The following is a 24,435-nucleotide window of genomic DNA, read 5'->3' as shown; positions in this document are numbered from 1 at the left end:
ATGTCTCCCTGCCAATTACAGACTCTCAAAATAACACAGTAACTTGATCTGGGGATCTGGGGGAATTGTCAGGACCACGAGTGACCTCCCCTTTGCACTGTTGCTCAAGCTTCCTGAATGCCAGGAACCAAAAGGTAAAACTCAACCAGTGGGGTCTGATCAGCATCCAACACAGTCCAGGTGAGAGTAAAGGGAAACTGAAGAGCAACTAGGGCCGTCTGAGGAAAACTACCATTCTAGAATTGCCAAAGTACCCTCCTCTATTTCAGTGTTCCTCTCTCCCCTCTCCTCTCTCCCTGTTCTCCTTAAAAAACCCATAGCGCTGACCAGAGTGAGTGGAAAGTTTCAGGGTCAGGAAGAGCCTCTCCCCTCCCCCATTTTCCATTGTCTAAAATCAGCCTCAGCTGTTCCCAAACTTTTTTGCTGGTGATGTCAGTCCATCAAAGTCTCTCACCCTGTGTTCCCCTGGGAAAACAATGATGGGCTGGAGGGAGTTGGAAGGACCATATTAGGAACAAGAGGTGGAGTCATGAGCTGAGATAAAGGCTCAAGTCTGGGGGACTCCTAGTCACTCAGCCAGCAGCACCTTCTTTCTTGCATTAGTCTCCAGTTCTCCAGTGTTCACAGGTGAGCTCACCAACGGCCACTGCTCATGATGGAGGCCATCAAGAAAAAGATGCAGATGCTGAAGCTGGACAAGGAGAATGCTCTGGATCGGGCGGAACAAGCTGAAGCTGAGCAGAAGCAGGCAGAAGAAAGAAGTAAACAGGTAGGCACTGGCACTGGTGTCTCTCATCTACTAGTGAGCAGGACTGTGCAATGGAAGAGAGTTTTCATGGAAAAGGCAGTGACCACTGGTACCAGCTCCTTCTTTGGGTGAGAGAAACTCATCTGCTTCCCCAGCCTTACAGGATAGGCAGAGGACACCTAGGGTACCTGACTCAGACTGCCTGTAACCTTGGGAAAGTTAGTGGCCCCTTCTGAGCTACAGTGTGTCTCCTTGATTTAAGTGGGAGTAGATGACATTTTGGAAGAACTCCTGATTTCTAGAGGAAAAGGTGGGAGCTTGGCATACAGCACCTCTTTTCCCTTAGATGGAGTTGTAGGTACCTACACCCTAATATGTTTATTATCCCAGAGTCTTAGATGAAAACTCAGCATGGCTTGACCATCTGAGGATCAGAGATCATAGGGTCACAGGCCAAGGCCAGCATAACTCCGGGGCAGTTGGCTAGAAGTGACTGGAGAGAAAGTATGTCATTCTGGTGATGATAAAATAGAGGCTCAGCTCAGGGGTCTGTCAGGGCTCAAGATCCCAGGGCCTGAGCCTGCACTGTCGTGTATGTATGTCTTGTGTGTGACTCTTGGGGCTCCTATAGCTGGAAGATGAGCTGGCAGCAATGCAGAAGAAGCTGAAAGGGACAGAAGATGAGCTGGACAAGTATTCTGAAGCTTTGAAGGATGCCCAGGAGAAGCTGGAGCTGGCAGAGAAGAAGGCAGCTGATGTGAGTATTAGAGAGATGGGGGGTGGGTTCCATCTACACATATAAGATCTTCATGTTAATATGACTAAATTCCAAACACACTTGGACATATACACACTTGTGGATTCAAGAACATAGACACAGATACCCACATACGTTATAGCATACAACCGCATGCTGGCATGTCCTTGTAATGGTTTATACTTTTTCTTCTTTTTTTAAATATATCTTTACTGATTTCAGAGAGAGGAAGGGAGAGGGAGAGAGAAAGACAGAAACATCAATGATGAGAGAGTCATTGATCGGCTGCCTTCTGCACACCCCCAACTGGAGATTGAGCCCACAACCCGGGCATGTGCCCTGACTGGGAATCGAACCACGATCTCCTGGATCCTAGGTCGATGCTCAACCGCTGAGCCACACCCGGCCGGGCCATATACTTTCTTTCTTAAAGACACATAGAAGTTTTTTTGTTTTTGTTTTTTTTTTTTTGGTCTCACTCCAACCCAGGAATTTAATTATCTTTCCCAGGACCTGAACAAAGGGAAGAGACTCTGTATCCGGACTGCTATCACTTATCCCACGTCCTCTCCCATGCCACATTCTTAGCTTTTGTGTCCAAGGCTTGGCACGTAGATACGTGTATTAATAGGGAAACTCTCATCTGTTAACTGCCCAGCAAAGGCAGCTCAGATTTCATAATGGGACAAAAGAGGTCACACTGACCTTGGCCTTATCTGGGTTTATTTATCTTGGCCAATGTGGACATCTGCCCTTATGCTACAGAGATGCTATAGGAAGCATTGTTCATGGGGCAGCAGAGAGGACCTTAGAATGATAAACTATAATAGAAATAAGATGGAATCTTAGATGTTGGGTCATCTTAGAGGGTAAAGGTGTCACCACCAGACCTTACTCTGTGACCTTGACTAAATTACTTGGCTTCTCTACGGCTGAATTTTCCCATTTGAAAATGAAATAAATCCTCTTTTCCACTTAATTTTATCCCATAACCACCTATTTTCCTTCACCTTCAACCTTGAAGTTTACCACAAAGATAAATGAGAGATTGCATAGAAAAATGCCATGTGAATCTGAACAGCAACAAAAGAATATCCCGGTGTGGATGGAAATAGTCAGTTCTCGGCACTGAATTAATAGGAAAATAGGAATATGTGCTTTTTAAAATTACATTTGGTTTTGGAAAATAGCTAGAAAGACAGAGTAGGCCATTCACAAATATTTTAGAATTCTCACATTTGGGATCTTTGCTATTAGGTTTCTGATCTCCTCTATGGCTCTCCACCACTTTCAGTGGCCTGGGGAAGTAGTGAGTGTTATTAAATATACCATGCCAGAGATCAGAGACACTAAGTGGATCATATACATTATACACACACACACACACACACACACACATATTCATAGTTTCCAAAAGTTTATGCCACTGAAAACTATTAATTCACCCTTCTCTTCAAATTGCAAAAAACACAGGTTACCCCTAGGGCTTTGGGCAAGTGCTTGATGGCCTGCTGGAGTTCCCTAACCTAGGTTTCAGGTATAAGTGGATAGATCTCTCTGGTTCTAATAAACAGGCATGGGGATAATTTTTGTGAACTGCCACAATGTCAGGCTGATAACAGTTTTGTGAGATGTTGGGTAACAGATCTCTGGGAAAATCTTTAGGCTCAAACAGTATACGGGTTTGAGCAGATGTTTCCAGGAGCAATGAAGAGAACAAACAAGTCTAACCTGAGATCTAGAGAAAGAGAGAGTGACCTGATACACACACACACACACACACACACACATGCACGTCAATCCCCACCTAGGCATACTCAGTATATTCATCATATATATGTATATATTGTATATATGTGTATATAGAGAGAGTATATATATTAAATGAATATATATATTCATTTGAAAAAACTTCTCATATTTATATAGAAACCCACCCAAAACATTTAAATATGTAAACCATGGGTTAAAAAAACAAACTCATTCAACTTCTCTCACTTTGTTAGCTATCCCACCAATTCAGTAAGTACCCTCAGAGATCTGAGATACCCGTATACAGAACAAGAAATAGGAGAGGAAGGCTGAGGAGCAATGTTTGTTCCTTGGATAAACCTCATTGGCTACAATACAATGCTGCTACTGCGCAAAGCTAGCCCCAGCCTGGTTTTTGTACAGGTTTTATTGGAACATTGCCATGCCCATTCACTTACACATTGTCTATTGGCTTTCTCCCTACAAGGGAGTAGTCACCACATCCTATGGTCTGCAAAGCCAGAAATATTTACTACCTGGCCCTTTACAGAAAAAATTGCTGACTCCTGCCTCAAAGGGTCAAAGAAGGAAAGTGAGGTATTTATAATAATTGGGCAAAGCCCTGAATAAGGAGAAGGCAACAAGGTTTAAAGGAGACAGTGAGGGTCCGTCATCAGCAACATAATATATGTATTTTTGCACGGAGAGTGCTCTGTCCAGTACAGAGGAAGTTCACAGATTGGTTTCTGCCCTTGAGATTAATAAACAAGTACACAGAGCATATTACTTTGATGTAGATAAGGGGGAGAGAGAGAATAGAGTCAATAACTGCATGGTTACACAGGCAGTTCTGGTTATCTGAGAAACCTTGCCAGGAAGTGCAGGATTTGCTAGGACTGTTGAACAAAGAAAGGTCAAGTGTATGGCAAGGTTAGTCCAAACTTCTTTTTTTTTTCCTCCCTGAGTTCGTCTAAGATTTTCTTTTTCTTTAATTGTGGAAAAATATCCGTAACATAAAATAGGCCATTTACCCCTGACTGGGTAGCTCAGTTGGTTAGAGCGTTGTCCTGATATGCCAAGGTGATGGGTTTGATCCCTGATCAGGGCCCATACAAGAAGCAGCCGGCGAATGCATAAATAAGTGCAACAAATTGAGGTTTCTCACTCTCTCCTTTCCTCTCTCTCTCTAAAATCAATCAATAAAAATTTTATAAAAGTGGCCATTTTAACCATTTAAAAATGTACGGTTCGGTGGTAGTAAGAACATTCACATTGTTTTGTTGTGCAGCCACGTCTAAGGTCCTTTCAGTAAGAGATGAAGTTAGAACCTGGTTAGGGTACAGCAAGGGGAAAGAGGAATGCAATGGTTAGGCCATAGAGTCATTACACCCTATTTTAAGACAGGAGATGGGAGGAATGGGAGGAGGAGGGACAGGGACAGACCTGTTGATATATTGTTGTATTGTTGGTCACCAGGAAAACAATAGCACTGGACCCCATTCTGCCCACCCATTCTGCTTTTAAAGGCTATCAGAGTCAATACACCTGTTTCCCTGGATCAAGAGATTATCTGTTCACATCTACCAGCCTCTGGAATGCATGGTGCTCTCAACACCCCTTTGGTTTGTCTAAGATGAGGTCTGCTTTTTCACTGGGGCAAAGAGAGGTATACTAGTGCCCCCTGCTGACCAGCACCCAGATGACAGTCTCATTTCTGCTTCCTTAGACCTTCTGATCAGACTTTTCCAAAGAGAGTTGGAAAAATTCTTAGGCCTCCAGGGTAGAGTTGACTGAAGCTCTTCCTTCTCAATTCCTGGAGTGGAAATCTAAGTGTACAGGTTACTCTACCAAGCAAATTATTAGTTGTCTGTCTGAGTTATTTCCTCTGAATAGTCTCATTTCTCAGTATTTCTAAAAGGAGATAGGAAGACAGAGCCTCCAGAAGGAGTGTCACAGAACCAGGCACTGAGGGCAGCGATTGTCTTACCTACCAATCCTCTCAGGGGCTAGGGTTCTTTTCTTTTTTTTTAAGTGTATTTTTATTGATTTCAGAGAGAGAGAGGAAGGGAGAGGGAGAAATAGAAACACCAACATGAGGGAGAGTCATTGAGCGGCTGCCTCCTCCCCACTGGGGATTAAGCTGGCAACCCAGGCATGTGTCCTAACCTGGAATGGAACCACACTCCTGGATCATAGGTCAATGCTCAACTGCCGAGCTACACTGGCCGGGCTTTAAAAAAAAATTTTGTTTTTAAATGTAGGAGTCTAACTCCTGTTCCACGCCCTAATTCTCTAGGGCAAAAGAGAACAATACCAGAGGAGAGATTTATTACTATTAGTAACTGGCAAGGTGGGAGGAATACAAAGAAATAAGAGGAAGATGTAAAATTTTCAAGTCTTTTTACTATTGTGCTTCCAAAAATCCTGCACTGCAGTGCCTGTAGGGACAGTTTCTAACTCATAAATAGCTCCTTGGGGCACCTGGAAACAGAAGTGGCAGTGAAATTGGTGAAGGTTATAACACAGAATGGAGGCTCAGTTCCCCAGTACAGTTTTCCAGGCACTCATATCTTCTTGTACAAAAGATCTGGTGTTACTGGAAAGGGGACCTGGCCCTTGGTGGGTCTGCATAGGGTCTGCTAGTAGTGTGTGAGTTCTTGACTTCGTGCAGGGATGATTTCACATGAGTCCAGGTGAACTTTAGAGGACGTTTATTAAAGCTGGGGACAGTGAAACAAGAAAGGGTTGGGGAAATGAGCCTAGGCTGGTTTGCTTTGGCTCACTAAGAAGTCAGAAAAAAGGGGGCCTTGGGGACAGGTTCAGGGGGTTTGCCTGGGATGAACTTCCCATTGCTGCCCTGGTTGCAAGCCTCATGGGACTCCTTAGGGATTAGGAGATGCATGCCTGTGGGGAGAGAAGGTGGTGAATGGCACAAGTGTGTTCCTGGAAGGGAAAACACTAGCTAGGAGTTTCCTTTTGAGGAATTTTAAAGGCTAGGCATTTAGGGAAGGTCTTAGGAGAGGATCTTAATAGAATATTCATCAGCTTTATGCTGATGTACCAAAATAAGATTTATTCTTTTAACTCCATCTGTTCTTGGGTGTGGTTGGCAAATTGTACTTATTGGATTTCTGCTATACATCTCCCTGAGTAGGGTGATTTAAGCTATATACCCTCTGGTTGGGGAGAAGAAATGCAAACCATTTATTCTTAAGTGTCGTTGGTTTAGGAAAGATAGGATTTACTAGATGGCTGCAAATTTCTCTTTATCTGTCTCATTTTCCCTATTTCACTTGTCCTGGCTTACTGGCCTGTCTCATAATAGAGGATTTCTTCCTAATAAAATAGAGGCATAAGACCTTCTTCACCTACAAAAGGAATTACAAGCAATGATTAATTACCAAGTCCCAAATCATTTAAGGTACAGAGGGGCTGGCAGGTTGGTAAATCGCTGGTGCATATTGACTCTCTAAAGTAACAAGAGAAAGACTAGTATTCTAAATAGAACACTTAAGTTCATCCCAAGCAGAAGGAGAAATTTGCCAACCTGCTCATCTCTTCTACACCCATTCTTTCCTTCATTGGCTTTCAGAAGCGGGGAGAGAACCTACCGGAGCTGTGTTTGGAAGGAGGTTGCAGAGTGGGACTCTTGAAGATGAGGCCCAGAAAGTCTAAGCTTTTCTTAGCCCCTGGCTTTGGAGCCGGTATGGGATGGATGGAAGCAGAGGCTTGTGGGATGTTTATATTATAGAGATCCGGGGTGCCCTAGCGGGTAAGCGGTGGTGGGTCAGCTTTGGGGGAATGAGGGGCCAACTGCGGGAGTGGAAAGCCATCACGGTAGGAGGCCAACCATTGCGGGCAGCCCTGCGGGCCAGTCAGCAAGACCCCGAGCGCCTTCGGGTTACCATGGTAGCCTTCCTCCTTCCCAACCCCGCCCCCCTTTACTGGCCCAAGGGAAAGCGAGAGCGGTCGCCTAGGGCAACTGGGAGGTGCCGCCCCTCGCTCCCCCCGGGGGTCCCTCCAGTGGCCGGTCTTCCCGCCTGCCTGGCGGTGGGAGGGCGCGGCGGCTGTGGCGTCACATCCGGGCGGTGGGTGAGTTCCGGTATTTCAGGGCGGAGCAGGCGGAAGTAGGGTGAGAAGCGGTTGCAGCGCGGAGCGGAGGAGGCAGGAAACCGAACGAGAGCAGGCGCTGGGTGGGCACCATGGCTGGGATCACCACCATTGAGGCGGTGAAACGCAAGATCCAAGTTCTGCAGCAGCAGGCCGATGATGCAGAAGAGAGGGCCGAGCGCCTCCAGCGGGAAGTGGAGGGAGAAAAGCGGGCCCGGGAACAGGTACCGAGAGGGCGAGGCGCGTGAGGGAGGGGCAGGCACTGGAACAGCTGGGACCCGGAACTGGGTCCCTTTATTTGCTGTGGAGCACGGCCCTCAGGGGGCTGGTGGACTCGGAGATGAAGTTGGAGCCTGGAGGATGGGTGAAGCTTGCTTTCAAGTTGGACCTCAAGTGGGCGAGGGGGGACTGGGTGCTCGACCTCCAAAGGAATTGACTCATACGGGGCTGGGAAGTGGTTTTCCTCCTCCTGTTCCAGCTCATTCATTCAGTCGCTCGAAGCCGGGCGCGGCCGGGGGGGAGGGGCTCAGCAGGCTCTCCCTCCCCCACTCCCCGTGAAGGGGGCGTCACTTTGCTCTCGTTTGAGGTTTCCGGCCCAAGGGGCTAGAGGTGGGTGCTTCTCTGGTCTGGGAGGGGCAGGGCCTAGCTTACTGTGAAAGGGTGGGGCTTTGGGGTGGGAACCGCCGGAAAGCCCCCGGCCTGGCTGGCTGGCTGGCAGCTTTTCCGCTCCCTCCTCCTGCTCAGGAAATGAGGCAGCAGTCGGCCGAGAGGAAGCGCCGTGCCCTCCCTGGAGGAGGTTGAGGCCACAGCACCGCCTCCCATCCTCCGGCCTGGGGCCCTTCCCCTTACGGGGAGCCCTTGCAACTGCCAAATCCACTCTCAGTCGACATGAAGCGAGAGGGGAGGAAGTGGTACTAAACTCCCTACGTTTTAGTGCAAATGTAGGAGCCGTAAAAACGTGTCTGGCCCTACCCATGAGGACTTGGAAGGCAGGAACCACTGCCACATTCAGGCCCTTATTGCTGAAGTGTGATCGATCAGTGCAAGCGGAACCGGAACTTCTTCCAAGCAGAGCTGATAAGCAAGCGTATGTTGCAGAGAGTCTGATGGAGTGCCAACTTCTGTCAAGGATTCTGATTGACCACGCACTGGTTGATGGAGACAGATTAATGAGGTCCTAGGTGGCTTTAGTAATATTACTGTCACTTTCCCAATTATCCACCAATGCCTTTTTTCCCCTTAAGTTCAATAAATATTTGTTCAGCGCAAAGTTGGGACATAAAATATTGATGGAATGATTGGTGATTCTTGAAACCGCTTTCTGTTTAGAAGTAGTGGTGTAGCTTTAATGAGCCATAAGATTTTCCCAAGTTCTAGGGTGCAGCCTAGTGGGTGGAGCTGATCCCCCCCCAGGTGAACCTTTGGTTTTGGAGGATTGTGAGGCTGGAGAGGGAAGTAACTGTTGCTAAAATTTGAAGATCGCAATGAACTCAGGGTTTTATTGGTATTCCCTGTTATTTTTTTTCCCTTGGTAAGTTTTTTCTTTTTGGTTGCTCCTCTGGGGAATGGCTGAGAATTAATATTTTGGGGGGTAAAGAGGGTGGAGCAGCTGCCCTCCAGGTTAATACTTAAAGATTGTTAGAATACTCATTTATTTTTATAACCAGGCATGGAAATGTTGGGAACTTGTCTTAGTCACTTTTTTCGCAGTGGGTTTTTCCTCTGTTCATTATGCCAGTAACTTCTAATTATCAATTGAAGTGAGATGGACTGGCTGGGTAACTTTTTATGTCTAGGGATACTTTCTCATCTCCTTTATTTTGGAGACCAGATCCCCTTAAAGGGGAAGCGAGAGGGTGGCTGAAGGAACTAGCCATATGTTGAGTTGCAGTCTTAGGCTCAACATTTAAGTATAGGCATCCTAGGAATGGTCTAGGACGAATTGATGTCACACACACCCCATGCCTCCCAGGGTTTGGTGATTTTCCTTCTAGGAAAATCTGGCTCCCTTTTTTCCACCTTTGGTGATGGTGATAAGCAGCAGAGTGAGCAGCTTCAGATGTTTCTTGAGCAACCCCTTCACTCAGAGCCTGCTACATTTGCTTACTGAGCTGAGGTCTAGGGAGGAAGTCCTCAGATGGGGAAGTAGGGTGATAGTTAAATATTGATGAAACTAGTATCTTTTACTCCCCAGCTTGAGGGAGCCTAATCTTTTGATTTTCTGCTTTAGTGAACTTTGAACCCCTCCAGAGGAGGAGATACCTGTGGGAGGGTGGTGGTGGTGGTAGTGCTTGGGCTAGCTGTTATCCTCTTAGGACATTCTGGAATGTGGGTTTTGCAGGCACCTCCCATTGGTGCTGGAAGCTCAGCACTCCCTGATGGTATCACATTCTGTTAGTAAGATTGTCACTTAATTATTTTTCTGGTTGCTTTGTGTGAACATCCAACCCTTGTTAAGAAGCTGGCTGGCTCCAGAGCTGAGACTTTGGCGTTGTTCTGCCATCCATCTTCTCTTCCTGCTTTGGGCTGGAGATTGACCTTTTATAATATAGCACCGTGTCAAATCCACTTTCGATTCTGAGTCTCCTTTGCACTTTACGCTGAACTTAAACAGATGGCAACATAATACTTAAATGTAGTCTTTTTCCTTGTCTGTTTTTTTGCTGTGGTGGTGGTGGTGGTGGTAAAGACATACATAAAACTTACCTTTTTTTAACTGCTTTTATTTTTTAATCTTTACTGAGGATATGTTTTTCATTGATTTTTAGAGAGAGGAAGGGAGAAAGAGAAACTTTGAACAGTTGCCTCCCTTATATGCTCTGACTGGAACTGAACCCTCCACATTTTGGTGTACTGGATGATGCTCCAACCAGCTGAACCACACTAGCCAGGGCACCATTTTAACCACTTTTCATTGTATAGTTTACTTTACCTCTCTCCGAACTCCTCTGGTATTTGTCTCTTCTTTTTGTGGTCTAAAAAAATTTAGGAATCCTATTGAGGGAGTCAGTGGGCTTTGAACAGAAGTTTCAATTCTGACCTTATTACCAAATTCCTAGTCTCTGGAGGGGGTTAGAATGTCTGACTATTGTGTGGCTCTCTCCTATATGGGTCTGGAGGACTAAGCAACAGGCTTTATCACGTTCCTTTGGTTCAGATTTGCTTTCCTGCTGATTACCTCACTTTCCCTTCATACTAGAGCACACACTCATAGGGGAGAGGCAAATAGCCCTTTGCTCTGAGAGACTCCGTTTAGACTCCACCTTTGTTTACTCTGGGGCTGATAGCTCTACTCCCTTCCAACTTGCCTTCCCCTTGGTGAAATTAAAGTCCCCAAGGACACAGTATCTCCCACGGTAGATACATTTGTGAACACAGTGAACTAGAGCAGTCCTTTACTCTCAGGGCTCAAGTCTAACTTCCATTACTCATTTCCTTTGAATTTCATCTGTGGCTTTTGTCTAAAAAGAGAAACCCCAGAGTGGCAGAATGCCAGATTTAGGCTAGTCCCATTCTGTCCTTGGCCTTGATCTACCTCCCAGCACCAGTGCCCTGTCAGTTTCTTGCCTTGAGGGGTGTGGTGTGCTTGGGGGAACTTCTGTAGCAAGGATGGTAGTATTCAAACCAAACTCATTCCATGACTGAAGCTGTTGTCAGCCATCTTCGCAGGCATCCAGATTGCTGTTGTTTTCCCTTCCTTTCCCCTTGGGATCTTTGCTTCCCAAATAGTGCAGAATTCTATTACCACCTGAAGGAAGGATCTCAGAGTGTATCTTCCAAGCTGGGCAGAGGTGGGTGGGCTGAAAAATCAAAACTACATCTGGGCATGTTACACCTTGGATGATTAGAATAGCATGAAACGTTTCCCAGGGCCATGATTCCCATTCTGGTTTGCAGAAGTTAGTCCCACTCAGTGTCCTGGCAGGACTGCTTGACAGGCATTTTGTGTAGATTCTGGTTTGAAGGAAAGTCAAGTGTGTTTCCTTTTCCTTTCAAACATAGTAACAGGTCTTGATTCAGCAAAGCTTTTGTTTCATTTTAAAGAGAGCTGATCCTCTGGGGGAGGAGGGAAAACAGGAGAACAGCCACTGCCCCCCAGGGTGAGTGCGTCTGTGTATGTAGGGGGGGTCTGAAAGCTTTTGCTGGGACTCCGGTCTTGGTTTCTGCTTTTGATACAGGCTTATTTAATGTGCACATGTTCTTGTGAGGGTACCAAGATATGTTTTCTCCTCCCATTTCAGCCTTGCAAAAAATTCTGTTGTAAATGCTGATGTGTGGGAGAAACTGCCCGAGCCAGCTTGTTGTCATGGAAACTTTGCACCCAGCCCCCATAGCCTGTTAGCCTCTCCTTTTGGGTAACTGCTGGTGAGCTGGAAGGGGACTGAGATTAAATGAGCTTCCTCCAAATCTGTTTCCATTCTTCGTTTTTTTAGTTCTAGGCATTGAGGAGTGGGGGAGTCAGATAAATTATACTGGTAGTCTTTCATAGTTCTTGCCTAATAACCTGACTTGTTCTTGTAATTTTGACTTTTAATTTGTGGGGTGAAATGTGCGTTGTCCAAGGAGACATCTGTTTTCCTGAAAGAGACAAAACCAGAGGACACTTGTCTTTGTGGTGTTTTGAATAGTGTAGTTAGAGACACAAATGGTTTCTTAGTAAATTCAGCTTATATAGACTTTTTTTCCTGTAGGTTGGTGGTTATATATACACACACACACACACCCCAACCCAGTCCCATCCCTTGAACCTCCCATGTTTGTATTTGGAAGTTTTTGTGTCAAATAACCTTTTTTTTTTTTTTAGAGAGAGAGAGGAAGGGAGAGGGAGAGAGATAGACACATTGATGCATCAACATTGATCAGCTGCCTCCTGCACGCCCCCTGCTGGGGATTGAGCCTGCGGCAACCCGGGCATGTGCCCTGGCGGGGAATCGAACCAGTGATCTCTTGGTGTTCAATCCACTGAGCCACACCGACCAGGCTTATTTATTGATTTGAGAGAGAAAAACATTTATTTGTTGTTCCACTTATTTATGCATTCATTGGTTGTTTCTTGTATGTGCCCTGACCAGGGATTGAACCCACGACCTTGGTGTATCAGGATGATGCTCTAACCAGCTAAACTACCTGGCCAGGGCCCAAATAACCTGATTATTTTTTTTCTTTTAATTTTTTAAAAATATGGTTTTTTATTGATTTCAGAGAGAGGAAGGGGGAGGGATAGAAACACTGATGAGAGAGAAACATTGATTGGCTCCCTCCTACATCCCCCCAAAGCTGGGGCATGTGCCCTGACCCGGAATTAAACTGTGACCTCCTGGTGCTTGGGAGAATGCTCAATCAACTGAGCCACACCAGCCTGGCTAACCTGATTCTTAATAGGAGTCTTTGGGCTGTATCCCTCCCTGTAGGGGCTAGTGGCCCAGATTATTTCTATAGCTGCCCCCACCCCTGACTGCCAGGAGGAAATCAGGGTAATAGAATTCAAGTACAATCTGGGCTGTAGAAGAGAGATCGTGTTTACCAAGCACTTGGATAAGCATCTGAACTGGGTAGCATGCAGGGCAGATTAAATTCTTCTATGGTTGTGGCAGTCAGCATACTTGCCGCCAGTAAAGGTGTGGGGAGGGGAAAAACAGTCATAGGAAGGAGGCTTTTCTACCAGTAAAATTCATCCACATGCAGCTGCCTCTTTTCCTTATTTCTCATTCCATTACCAAGGAGGAAGCATGGGATTTCTTGGGCTCTAGCCTATGCTTGATTATGGGGTGGAAGTTAGGAGAGGATTGTCCTAAACTGTACTTGGAGGGTGAGATCATGGGGCTAAGGGGAATAGAAGGGAGTCACAATTCAGAAATTTGGAGGAGTGGTGGTGGGCATGGAGAAGACATTCTCTTCTGCCCCCAGTTCTTTTTGTAATATCATCAAAGCAGGTAATCTCCTTGTTATCAACTTTAAATAGGTGAGCGTGGGTATCCCAGTGGATCATTCTTTCACTTTCTGATTTGGAAGATTATTCTGGCAACATTATTCTCTTGGCTAGTCATCCTTCTGGTGTGTCAGGGTAAGGTAATCAAAGGATTAAAAACTTGAGTTAAGCAGCAAATTAATAGATAATCTGCCCTGGCTGTGTGGCTCAGTTGATTAGAGTGTTGTCCTGTGCACCAGAAGGTTGCAGGTTCGATCCCTGGTCTGGGCATGTATGGGATGCAACCATTTGATTTTTTTTTTCTCTCTCTCTTTTAAAAAAAAAAAAATTAAAAAATTCAATAAAAACATCCTCAGGTGAGGATTTAAAAAATTTTTTTTTTTTAAATATCCAAGATTCCTTGTTTGAGAAACCTTGCTTATTTATTCCCATTTTTGAGACACTTTTAAAAGAGTAGAAAGAACACCTCTAAGCCAGAACTCAGCAGAAGGAACCCTTCACTGGCTACCTTTTCTGATACTCAGGAGTTTGAACAGAGTCCAGAAAGGGGGTGGTACTAACTGACACGGGGCTGGGCAAGGAACTGAGTTTTAAAACACTCTTCCTGTGGACACATACAGTATTTCATTTATGGAAGAAGGTAGAATATATAATCTTTATAATCACATCTGCTAGATCTTACATGCATCTGAGCTAAGACAGGTTCTACTCTGCTAGACACTGGCTTCCTTCCTGGTAGTCAGTCCCAATCTTACTGTCCTAGTTCTGTTCATTTTCACCATGCCTCTGCTTCCTTTTTCCATTACTCAAATGCAGGCTGAGGCTGAGGTGGCCTCCTTGAACCGTAGGATCCAGCTGGTTGAAGAGGAGCTGGACCGTGCTCAGGAGCGCCTGGCCACTGCCCTGCAAAAGCTGGAGGAAGCTGAGAAAGCTGCAGATGAGAGCGAGAGGTGTGTAGAGCGTGCATTTCAAAAGAAATCATAATGGCTCTGATCAAGATTTCCTTATAGACCTATTTTTAAAAATAGCTGTCTTACAGGATCCTCATTACTTCTATGCTGCATATTCTCTCCACTTTAAGACAGAGTAAGGAAGGGTTACCTGAACCCTGTAACCCTTTTGTAATTGCTTTCTTTATAAATTGATCCTTAAACGGGGTCACCAGGATGACTTCCACTTAGTGAATCATAAACTTATTTGTGAGGTTAGTTCTTCTAAAGCAGTGTTTCTCTAAGTGAGATCCCAGAACAGTGTTACCTAGGAACTTGGTAGAAATTCAGATTCTCAGCCCCTACCCCTGACCTATGAATCAGAAACTCTGGAGGTAGAGCCCAGCAATCAGTGTTTTAAAAAACTCTTGACCCTGGCTGTACTATTAGAATCATGGGAGTGAGGGGTGGGGATCATTGGGAAGTTTTAAAATATCATAATGCCAGGATCCTTGGCATTGATGTTTTTAAAGTTCCTCTGATAATTTTCATCTGTGCTCTGAGTTGAGAATCGTAGTTCTTGAACCAAATCACAACTTATCTTTGTTGAAAACAGCCAGTTGGCTTCCTGCCATATGTGAGTTAAACTAGAACAGAGGTGTATGATGACTTGAGTGGGATCAACTGAGGCTTTTCAGAATTAAAAATGCCCTACTGGGAGCACATTAACACAGTGTGGCTGTGAAAATGAAGAAGACAGCCAGCTGTGTGAATACTGCTACAGAGTAATGTCCAAATTATAGAAAGTGAGGAAAACAAGTTGCAGAACAGTGTAGTATAATGATTCCCTTTGGTGTGGGAAAGTGAGGATGAGATTTTTTAATTTTTTTTGCATTTTATCTGTAAGACATTTCTGGAAGGATTATGAAGTAAGTGACTACCTCTGATGAGCAGGACTAAAAGCGGAGAGACTTACTTTTCAAGCTTTATGCCCAAAGACTATACTCTTAAATATTTAATTTCTTAATAAGTGTGTATTATTTTCCTTTTTGTTAACCCTCACCTTAGGATATTTTTTTCACTGATTTTTCAGAGAGAATGGGAGGGAGGGGGAGAGAGAGAGAAACATCAGTGTGAGAGAGAGACATCTATCCTATTGGTTGCCTCCCGCACACTCCTCTACCGGGGCCAGGGATTGAGCCTACAACCCAGGTATGTACCCTTGACCAGTAATTGAACCCCTGACCCTTCAGTGCGTAGGCCTATGCTCTAACCGCTGAGCAACACTGGCCAGGGCAAGTGTGTATCATTTTTATAAAGGTTTAAAACAAAATGAACTAAGGTGAGGGTGTTATGGGAATTCTTTTTGAGTGGCAAGCAGAGAGGAATACATGCTTGCTTTTATACATGCAATTCTGTTTCCCTTGGAGTGGAGCTGATGACAAATTCCTGAGTGTCAATGCCACATTTTTCCATATTGTTTCTGACAGAGGTATGAAGGTTATTGAAAACCGAGCTTTAAAAGATGAAGAAAAGATGGAACTCCAGGAAATCCAACTCAAAGAAGCTAAGCACATTGCAGAAGAGGCAGATAGGAAGTATGAAGAGGTAAGGCACCTTTTGTTTGTCCTGCTCTCATGAGTGACATTGCGGTTCTGAAAAGAACCACGAGAGGGAAATAGCTCCTTCTTTGCTTTGCTGAGCTGTACCTCGGTCGTCTCCCACAGGTGGCTCGTAAGTTGGTGATTATTGAGGGTGACTTGGAACGCACAGAGGAACGAGCTGAGCTGGCAGAGTCGTGAGTATCTTGCTCCCCATATCTTTGCCCTACATCCTGTCCCTTCCCCTTTGGCTTGGGCACTAATGTGAATAAGCTAGCATTCATTCAACCTTGTTAAACAGGGCCTGGGGAGGGCATTATAGTGCTTTTTTAGGCCCTATGAATGGCCTTGGACTTTCTTACTCTCTTGACTAGTGACAGGTGACACATTGAGGCTTTCTTATTTCTTGTAAGGAGGGTTTATATGGGAAAATGAAGACTAATGGTGAACTGTTAACTGGAAGGCCTTACTGAGTCCTTCCACCTGGTCTGTTTCTCCTTGAGGCATTGAAGTGGCTGTACTGACTTAAGGTCTTTCTCCGTTTTTACCACTTTGCCCATTGGCTGGTTACCTTTAGGGCAAGGGCAAGCATGAATGGCTTTCTTGTTGGCACCTACTGGGCCTTGCATAACAAAGTTAGTGCTGGTGCATATATATTTGTGCTTCCCTTACATTCCCCTCTCCCCATACATGACATATCATGACCATGGTGGTGTTTGCTTCCCATTTTTTGAAAATTTTTTTTTTCCGTTTTGCTGCTTGTTTTCTTGCTGTGTTCCCTTTTGTGACCTTTCTCCCTCCCACAACCTGGCTTGTGCGATCCCCGTGACTATCACTAACAGCCGTTGCCGAGAGATGGATGAGCAGATCAGACTGATGGACCAGAACCTGAAGTGTCTGAGTGCTGCTGAAGAAAAGGTACTAACCATTAAACCCACAGAGAGGTTATGTGTATGGTGTGGTTTTGTTTTTGTTTTGCAGCTGCCTTCCCTCCACTGGTTGATTGTTGAGTGCTTTCTCATCTCTTCATGGAATGCTCCATTCTTTTCTTCCACTTCTTGGCATCTTTCATCTTTTCTTTCCCAGTTGCTTCACTGCCTCCACAGGGTCTCTCCTTCCCTTGGGCAATTTGGGGGGGCTATTGGGTTGGGCATCTATCTGTTCCTACCTCCACCCCAGGTAGACTTGTTCCTGGTAGTGATTTCTCTCAAGTGTTTTCTTTATTGATATCTAAACATTCTGAGTCCTAGCCCTTGAGGGCCTAGCTCCTGACATGTTCTATGGTAGAGGGAGGAGGGTTGTTACTCAGATTACCTGGGACCTTCTCTTTTTCCTAGTATGCCTTCCAACTCTCCACATATAGATTCAATTCATGTCTGTGTGTCTCTCTCCCCTTTTTTTATTCTTTTCTTCTTCCCCTTTCTTCTGCGGTATGTAAAATATTCACAGTAAGTGTTCTGAGCTGGAGGAGGAGCTGAAGAATGTCACCAACAACCTCAAGTCTCTTGAGGCTCAGGCGGAGAAGGTAGGGGCTGGTTTGTGAAAGTAACAGGCTTTGGGGGCCTGGGCCCAGCCCTACCCTTAACGAAAGACTGGAGAAACTCATTCCTTATAATCCAGTGAGAAGTGTCTTCTTCTTACCCACCCACCCTCTATCTGGATTCTGGGTTTAATGTTAATTCTTGTGCACTTTGATTGCTTTGGTTAAAATAACATCATGGTCTCAGGTGCCTGGGGTCATGTTCTCAGCGTGATACTGCTGTGCTGAATGACAATGATCATGGGTCCTAATAGGTTTTCTAGCAACAGATAGTATCAGATTGAGACCTACTAAGCAATCAAAACAGAAGACTTGTCTTTATCGTCATGTGGGACTGTTTTAGCCATGTGGCCTTGGGTGTCACTATACCTACTCATTAAGTAGAAGGAAGGAAAAGTACCCCCCCTGAGTTGATCGGAATAAGATCAAAGCTTTGGCCCCTTTAAGAAAGAGGGTATCATGGCTCTTAGCACATTGATTTGTGGATTTTAAGGGCCTATTGTCCAAAAATGGGCCTTGCTCTTTGTTATGGACCAACCATTCAGCACATTATATCCAAGAAGATGTTCAATGTAAGAATAAATGTGCGACTGGGGTGGGTGGGGGGATGTATTATCTGTATGAATAATTTCTACTCTGAAATTTTTATTCTACTTTTCTTGCAGTACTCTCAAAAAGAAGACAAATATGAGGAAGAGATAAAGATTCTTACTGACAAACTCAAGGAGGTGAGCTGAGGGAAAGGACCCAAACATTCAGAGGTATATAAGGCGTGATGTAGACTGGCTGGCGTTGGTTCTGAAAGGTATAGAAGTAGAAGGGTTCTCTCATTTGTCTTGGTCATCTCTGATTCTGACGGGTTTCATATTTCCCTAGGCAGAGACCCGTGCTGAGTTTGCTGAGAGATCAGTAGCCAAGCTGGAAAAGACAATTGATGATTTGGAAGGTATGGAGCCTGGGAGAGGAATTAAAATACAGAAATACAGAGGAAGACCTTGCCCATTACCATTATCCCCTTTCCCTGGATACCAGAGGGAGTTGATAGTGGCTTGGCATGCAGCCTGTGCCCTGTTACAACTAGCTGAAATGGGTCAAACCCTAGAATAGAATTGGCTGTCTACACTTAATCTTTTCCTTTACTAAGACTTTAGCTAATATTCTGAAATTTACATCCTTCCCATGGAGGCTGATTATGGCTGCACTTATCACCAATTTAGTAGTCTTAAATCTTTAGTAGCCATACTTTGAGAAAGCAGTGAGAACATGTGCCATTCCATGGCTACTTTTGGCAACCCTGTTCACTCAAGTTGTGGGCTACCTTTGCAAGAGACGCAGCTGTGGAATAACCATCTCGCAGAGCTGACCAGTGCCATGGGCTTTGTAAATACTTCTGTCCCCACAATTTGGTAACCGTGTCCTCTCTAACAAGGGTAAATGTACTTTGCTCTGAGAACTCTAAAATATGCTCCTTTGGTATACTCTGGGTAGCAGGATATTCTTACTTTGGGAGAGTTTGGGGAGGCAACTTGTAGAGCAAAGGGGCCAAGAATACTCATTATATGCTTGGCAGCTAGAGAAGTGTCTGATATTAATTGTACTTTCTCTATTTTTTATTTTTGTTAAATTAAACATTATCACTGCTAGAAATTGGGTTAACTAGATGGCAGTAGGAACCTCTTGAGTGCCTTTGGTAATAGGAATTTCTAGTCGTGACTGTGCCCAGGTTCTCAACCCTTGCTGTAGTTGATTGGAGGTGTCAAGAAGTCCAGTTTGTCCTGGGGGACAGTGGATCTGAAAATGGCCAGTTATGGCTGCCAGTAAAGATGTGCTCTTAACTGTGGTATTAAACCCACGGTCACACCTTCCCTAATTTCTAATGATTCCCTCTCTTCATCTGCTTTTGATACGTTTCACTCTGTCCCCTCATTCCTCCCTGTGGTTCCTGTGCCTGTCCAGATGAGCTCTATGCCCAGAAACTGAAGTACAAGGCCATTAGCGAGGAGCTGGACCACGCCCTCAATGACATGACCTCTATGTAACTATCTGACAGCAGATGGGGCTGGGACCTTGGCTTGTGTGTGAGCGGGGATATAGACTGTGCATAGTGTGCTTTGGTTTTATCCTCTGGACACTAGAATCTCCACCTTCCTCTCTAAAACACTGGTGCTGGTTACTTGTTGGCAAAAACTGGGGAGGCATTTAATCTTGGATCAGTGTAGAATCCTAATCTACATGTAATTTTTACTCATAGTCCCTTCATTACAGCACTATGATTTTTCTATTTGTTTCTCAAATTTAGCCTTCTCAGAAGGGATACTGCGGAAGTTAGAATCATATCATAGGACTAAGGAAATAGGGACCCAGAGAACCAGTGACTGGGGCTCTAAATACGTAACAAAACTCAGACCTCCTGGGTGTATTTGATTTGTGCCTTGATATTGAAACACCCATAATTAGAGATAATCGAGTTTATCTACAAATTGAATTTGATTCCCAAAGTTTAGTCCCAGAGCAAGCCAAAGTAAAAAGCACCAAAAAGAGTTGTTGGGGACTTCACCTGTTTGCTGTGGATCCCTGATCCTGATGCTAATCTGCCTCTTGGTATCTTTCCCACTAACTCTGAAAAGAAGCCAGCTGACTCAGGCTATGGTGTCTGGCTCTCTTTTATCATTCCTCCTGCTGCCTCTTCCTTTTTCTTTGCTTCCTGTCTCCCAAGTTGTATAGATTGATGCTAGTCCTTCTCACCTAGAGTCTCCTTACTTTTTCATACAGATAAATTACCACCGTTTCTGCTCTGTTCTGGATCTGCCCCCTTTCCTCGGGGAACCCAACGCCCCACTCTCACTCTGGATTCCATTTGGGTCATCCTGGCTGGTCCCCAAGGCATTAGCATGGGTGGGGGGGGCCACAAAGCAACTTATGTATTCTCTTCTACACCCACCCCAAATTAAAGTGTTAAGGTCCCAGAAGCCTCATGCCATCCTGCATTTGTATCATTGACAAAGCTGCTGCTGTCCCTAAGAAGGAGCCTTGGGGGTGTGATGTGGGGAACAGCTATCGTAGGCGCTCCCTCCTCTGACTTACATAATCAAAGCCACTTTTGTGTGTGTCTGTTTTTTCTTGACATTTAAACTCTACTGATCTATCAGAGTGGTGGACTATTAGAGGAGCTCTAGTCTTATTGTTCAAGCTGAATGAGATCATCTAAGTTTTTTACTTCCGGTTCTTAAGTCATCCTGCCTGGAATGTTCCATCCTCTCTTCAGGTTCTCCTTCTTTGATTGAGCAAGGTCGAGAGACCAATGAAATGCCTCCCAACACACATTTTCTACCCTTTTACCAGTGGTTCAAATGGCGCGCATCCTCAGGACATTCGGTGGACCCAAATATATTACCATTAAAACTGATCATCCCAAGTCACAGAAAAATACATGATGGATATACTTTTCAACAGTTTTATGCTTTCTTCTTGAAACCTTTCTTGCATATTTGAAGCTTACTACCATTTGCCTCCTACTATGTGCTAGTGGGATATGAGACAAGTGATAAATAATTATTGGAAAAACTAAACCAAGCATGCCTATTTCAAATAATATGCACAGAGTGGTAATGATTTATTACATGCATTAATAAGATAAATTTCTGCTAATAAATAAAATTAAATATCAGCATTTTGGAAACTCCTATTCCAGTTTACACAGCAGAGACGATTGAATCTGGGTGGTGTAATATTTGGTTGTACTTAACTAAGCACTTAAGCGTTGTTCACTTAGTACTTTAGTTTTTCAACAGTATATATTTGAAAGTTTCTCTTTTTTTTAATTGTTTTTAGGGAGAGAAAGGGAGAGTAGAGAAAAGGCACATCAATGTGAGAGGGAAACCAATTGGTTGCTTCTCCACGCCCCCTGACCGGGGATCGAACCCTCCACCTTTTGGTGTATAGGACAAAGCTCCAACCAACTGAACCACAGTGGCCAGGGCAAAATTTGCTTTTCTTTTAAACAGATAGGGGCGGGTAGAGAAGTATTCTCTGATCTAAAACTTGAATTCAGGTGTGGGTTTTTTTTTTTTTTCTGTCTGTACCGCTTCTTCCTGCCTTTGAGATTAAGGTACAGATTCATTTATTCAGCTGGCATTTACTGGTATATTCTAGGCACAGGATATTAAGATGGGGACAGAGGTAAAGATGGAGGCACTATCCCTACTCACAGGTTGCTCAGAATCTAGTAGGAGAGATAACCTGTATATAAAGCTAAAGATGATGTGTGATAAGTACCACAAATAATAATAAGGTGCTGTGGGACTTCAGAGGGGGAGGGAATGATTCCTGTGGGTATGTTTTGGAAAGATGGAAGGCATGTAATAGGTACTTAATAAACATGCTAAAATTCGCCTCTTCATTTTTATTAAGTTCCAAAAGATTGGATTTTTGACAAGCAGACTTTAGTTGAGGTATAGTGGACATTGAACATTTTAGTCAAAAAGAAGCAACGAATAAAGACATAGATAGAGATGGGAAGGACACTGTCTATAAAGGTAGATTTAGACAGTAGGGATAGGTGTGTGCTGAAATCAGGTTGGGAGGGATGCTAATTTCACTTTGTAGGGGATGGGGATGCTGCTAGAGATTTCGAACAAGGGTATGTTGTGGTCTGTACAGCATGTGAGAAGAGTTAATGTGGCAACTGAGTTAAGAATGTACTAGAAGGAAAGCAGATTATCAAAGTGATCTATTAAGACCATGACTCCCAAATTTCAATCATTTGCATGCCACTTGGGGACTTGCCATCTTCACTTGCTACCTACATTGTTGTTTTCTTCAAATTTACTCGTTTTCACAGTTGTTTTATTCCTGCTCTACACAATTCTTAACTTGAAATCAAAGGTTTGATGTGTGCTAGTGTTTTTCCTGATGCACATTAAGGTAATACAGATAATAAAATTTTTAAAAATTCACAAATGCATACTGCTTGACATCTCACCTACCACCAGCCAACGTTGACTGTGCCATACTTTGGGAAATACTGGATTAGTTTATTGCAGTTTTCCCAGGGATAATAATCTGAACTAGAGTAATGGTAAAGAGATAGCCTGAAGGTGGGTATTTTGAAGGGCCTGACTACTAAATGTAAGGAGGAAAAGTCAAGGAGGACTGGTTTTGAGTGTAAGAAAATGGTGGTGGTAAAGGTGTAGGGAGATCATGTGGTCCTAGTTTGGGGAGACAGGATGATAGAGAAGAACATAAGTCTGAAAAACTGGCAAGTATGTGGGTGAAACAAAATCCTGGGGCTTAAGGAGGAGAGGTTGATGTAAGATTTGGGAATCCATAAGGGTGACAGACAGTTTAGGCCATGGAAGTAAATTAGAATCCTAAAAGACAACTGTAAAGGTAAAAAGAAGAATTAAGCTAAGAGAAAAATCGATAAATGAGAAAGCCAAGTGGAACTAGTTGGAAGGATAGAGGAGATGAGTAGCTTTGATACTTTCCAATGATTAGCAACTTTGACAGGTTAAGAAGGAAAATAACTGCCATGGCTGATTTGGCTCAGTGGTGAAAGTGTTGGCCTATGGACCAAAGGGTAGCGGGTTTGATTCCCAGTCAAGGTCACATAAAGCTCGGTTGCAGGTTCCCTGCCCTGGTCTGGGCACATGCAGAAGGCAACCAATCAATGTGTCTCTCTCACGCCGTGAAACTGATGGAGAAAATGTCCTCGGTGAGGACTTTTTTTTTTTAAAAAAAAGGAAGGAAAGTAACTGGAGGTAGTGGGATGTTGTCATTGATACTTTATTAATTTGAAGGGTAGCTACATATTAAGCCTTAAGATCCAGGAGAATAGCCATATTTCAGAGCAAAGAAGTGACTTGATGGAAAGTATGGTAGACCCAGCTCCGTATGGCTGTAGACCTAGCTACACTTAAAATATGGCTGGTATTACTGAGGGGCTAAATTTCTAGTTCTATTACTTTTAGTTCATCTAAATTTTATAAGCCACATGTGGCTAGTGGCTACTGCATTGGATAGTACAGTCCTAGATGTTTTAATATTTGGGCAGGAGTTGACTTGGGCACAGAAAGGGGCTTCTTGGAAGGAAAGCAGAGAGAACAGAGATAAGGAGAAAAGTGCTACTCTGGTGGCTCCTGTCTTTCTCCATGGCCATGAGTGGGGTGAGCAGGGAAAGAGACCAGCAAGCCAGGGGAGCTGAGTAAAATTTGAAATCTGTGTCATGTTAATTCATTCTTTCATTTAATACTTTGTATCCTTGCAGAAATCATCCTATAATACTTAAGCCTGGACTGTGTATGCTATGGGAATGGGGTCAGGCATCATTGGAAATCTCAGAGTAAAGTGCTTGACCTGTTAACTTTTTCTCATCTTAATAAGAACCACAGGCTGATAATGTATATTTTTTACTTCCACAATACCATTGATGGAGTGAAGAACAAAATGTGGCTGAACCCCAAATTGCCTAATGGGTGGAACCGACCTGTTATTTTAGGCAACCTTATCTTAGCATAGTATTGTTTAAGCACTCCCCAGCTTTAACATTGGGGGTGGGGTAAAAAAAAACACAACACCATAAAAGCAAAATCTGTTCTCCCTTGTTCCTTGAACTTTAAGGCTTTAAAACAGATATAGTTGCCTTTACTCTGAGCTCCTGGTCCCTTCCCTGTTACAGAATGAAATTGACCTAATTCAGACTATGAAGCCTAAGGATGTCCAGCATTCATGAGATTGTACTCTTAATTAATTAGGCACAGCTAAAAGGAACATCAGACCAAATGAGACCAAATGGATTCTCTGGGTCCCTTTTATTTGTTGTTTTATTTTGCTGTTATCATGGATTTTTAGTCACTAGAGAACAGAAACTTATTAAGTTCACTGTGAGAGAACAACCATATTTATCTTTCTGACCTCATGCAGTTCTTAGGGAACTGTGCGTTCTGAGAATTAAACAGTAAAATGCTCCCACTTCTCTGTCTCTTTATTTCTCCCCTAAATGGAACAAAATCCTCATGGACCAGACTATTTTGAGGGATAAGATTCTGATTATACCTTCATTCCAAGACAG

At 44.0% G+C, this 24,435-nt stretch overlaps 1 protein-coding gene across 15 annotated transcripts in view; it reads left to right on the top strand.

Annotated features, from left to right (window-relative positions):
* The first annotated feature begins 586 nt into the window (after positions 1–586).
* The window catches only part of TPM3 (tropomyosin 3), a 29,133-nt gene continuing 5,284 nt past the window's right edge, over positions 587–24,435 (top strand). For 2 of the 15 annotated variants that reach the window (XM_081121526.1, XM_081121520.1), the window contains exons 1-8: positions 587–769; positions 1,380–1,505; positions 14,113–14,246; positions 15,716–15,833; positions 15,953–16,023; positions 17,276–17,351; positions 18,032–18,094; positions 18,243–18,312. In XM_081121526.1, coding sequence (XP_080977652.1) covers positions 653–769; positions 1,380–1,505; positions 14,113–14,246; positions 15,716–15,833; positions 15,953–16,023; positions 17,276–17,351; positions 18,032–18,094; positions 18,243–18,312 — 775 coding nt within the window. In that variant the 5' untranslated portion in view covers positions 587–652. Of the gene's footprint in view, positions 770–1,379; positions 1,506–7,351; positions 7,592–14,112; positions 14,247–15,715; positions 15,834–15,952; positions 16,024–16,668; positions 16,745–17,275; positions 17,352–18,031; positions 18,095–18,242; positions 18,313–19,322; positions 19,402–20,138; positions 23,054–24,435 lie in introns of those variants that run through there. The other 13 variants (XM_081121528.1, XM_081121521.1, XM_081121525.1 and 10 more) reach the window with 12 other exon arrangements.

The sequence above is a fragment of the Miniopterus schreibersii genome, assembly GCF_964146895.1.
Source record: "Miniopterus schreibersii genome assembly, chromosome: 19".
Classification (NCBI taxonomy): Eukaryota; Metazoa; Chordata; class Mammalia; order Chiroptera; family Miniopteridae; genus Miniopterus; species Miniopterus schreibersii.
This window is presented reverse-complemented; position numbering and strand designations above follow the sequence as displayed.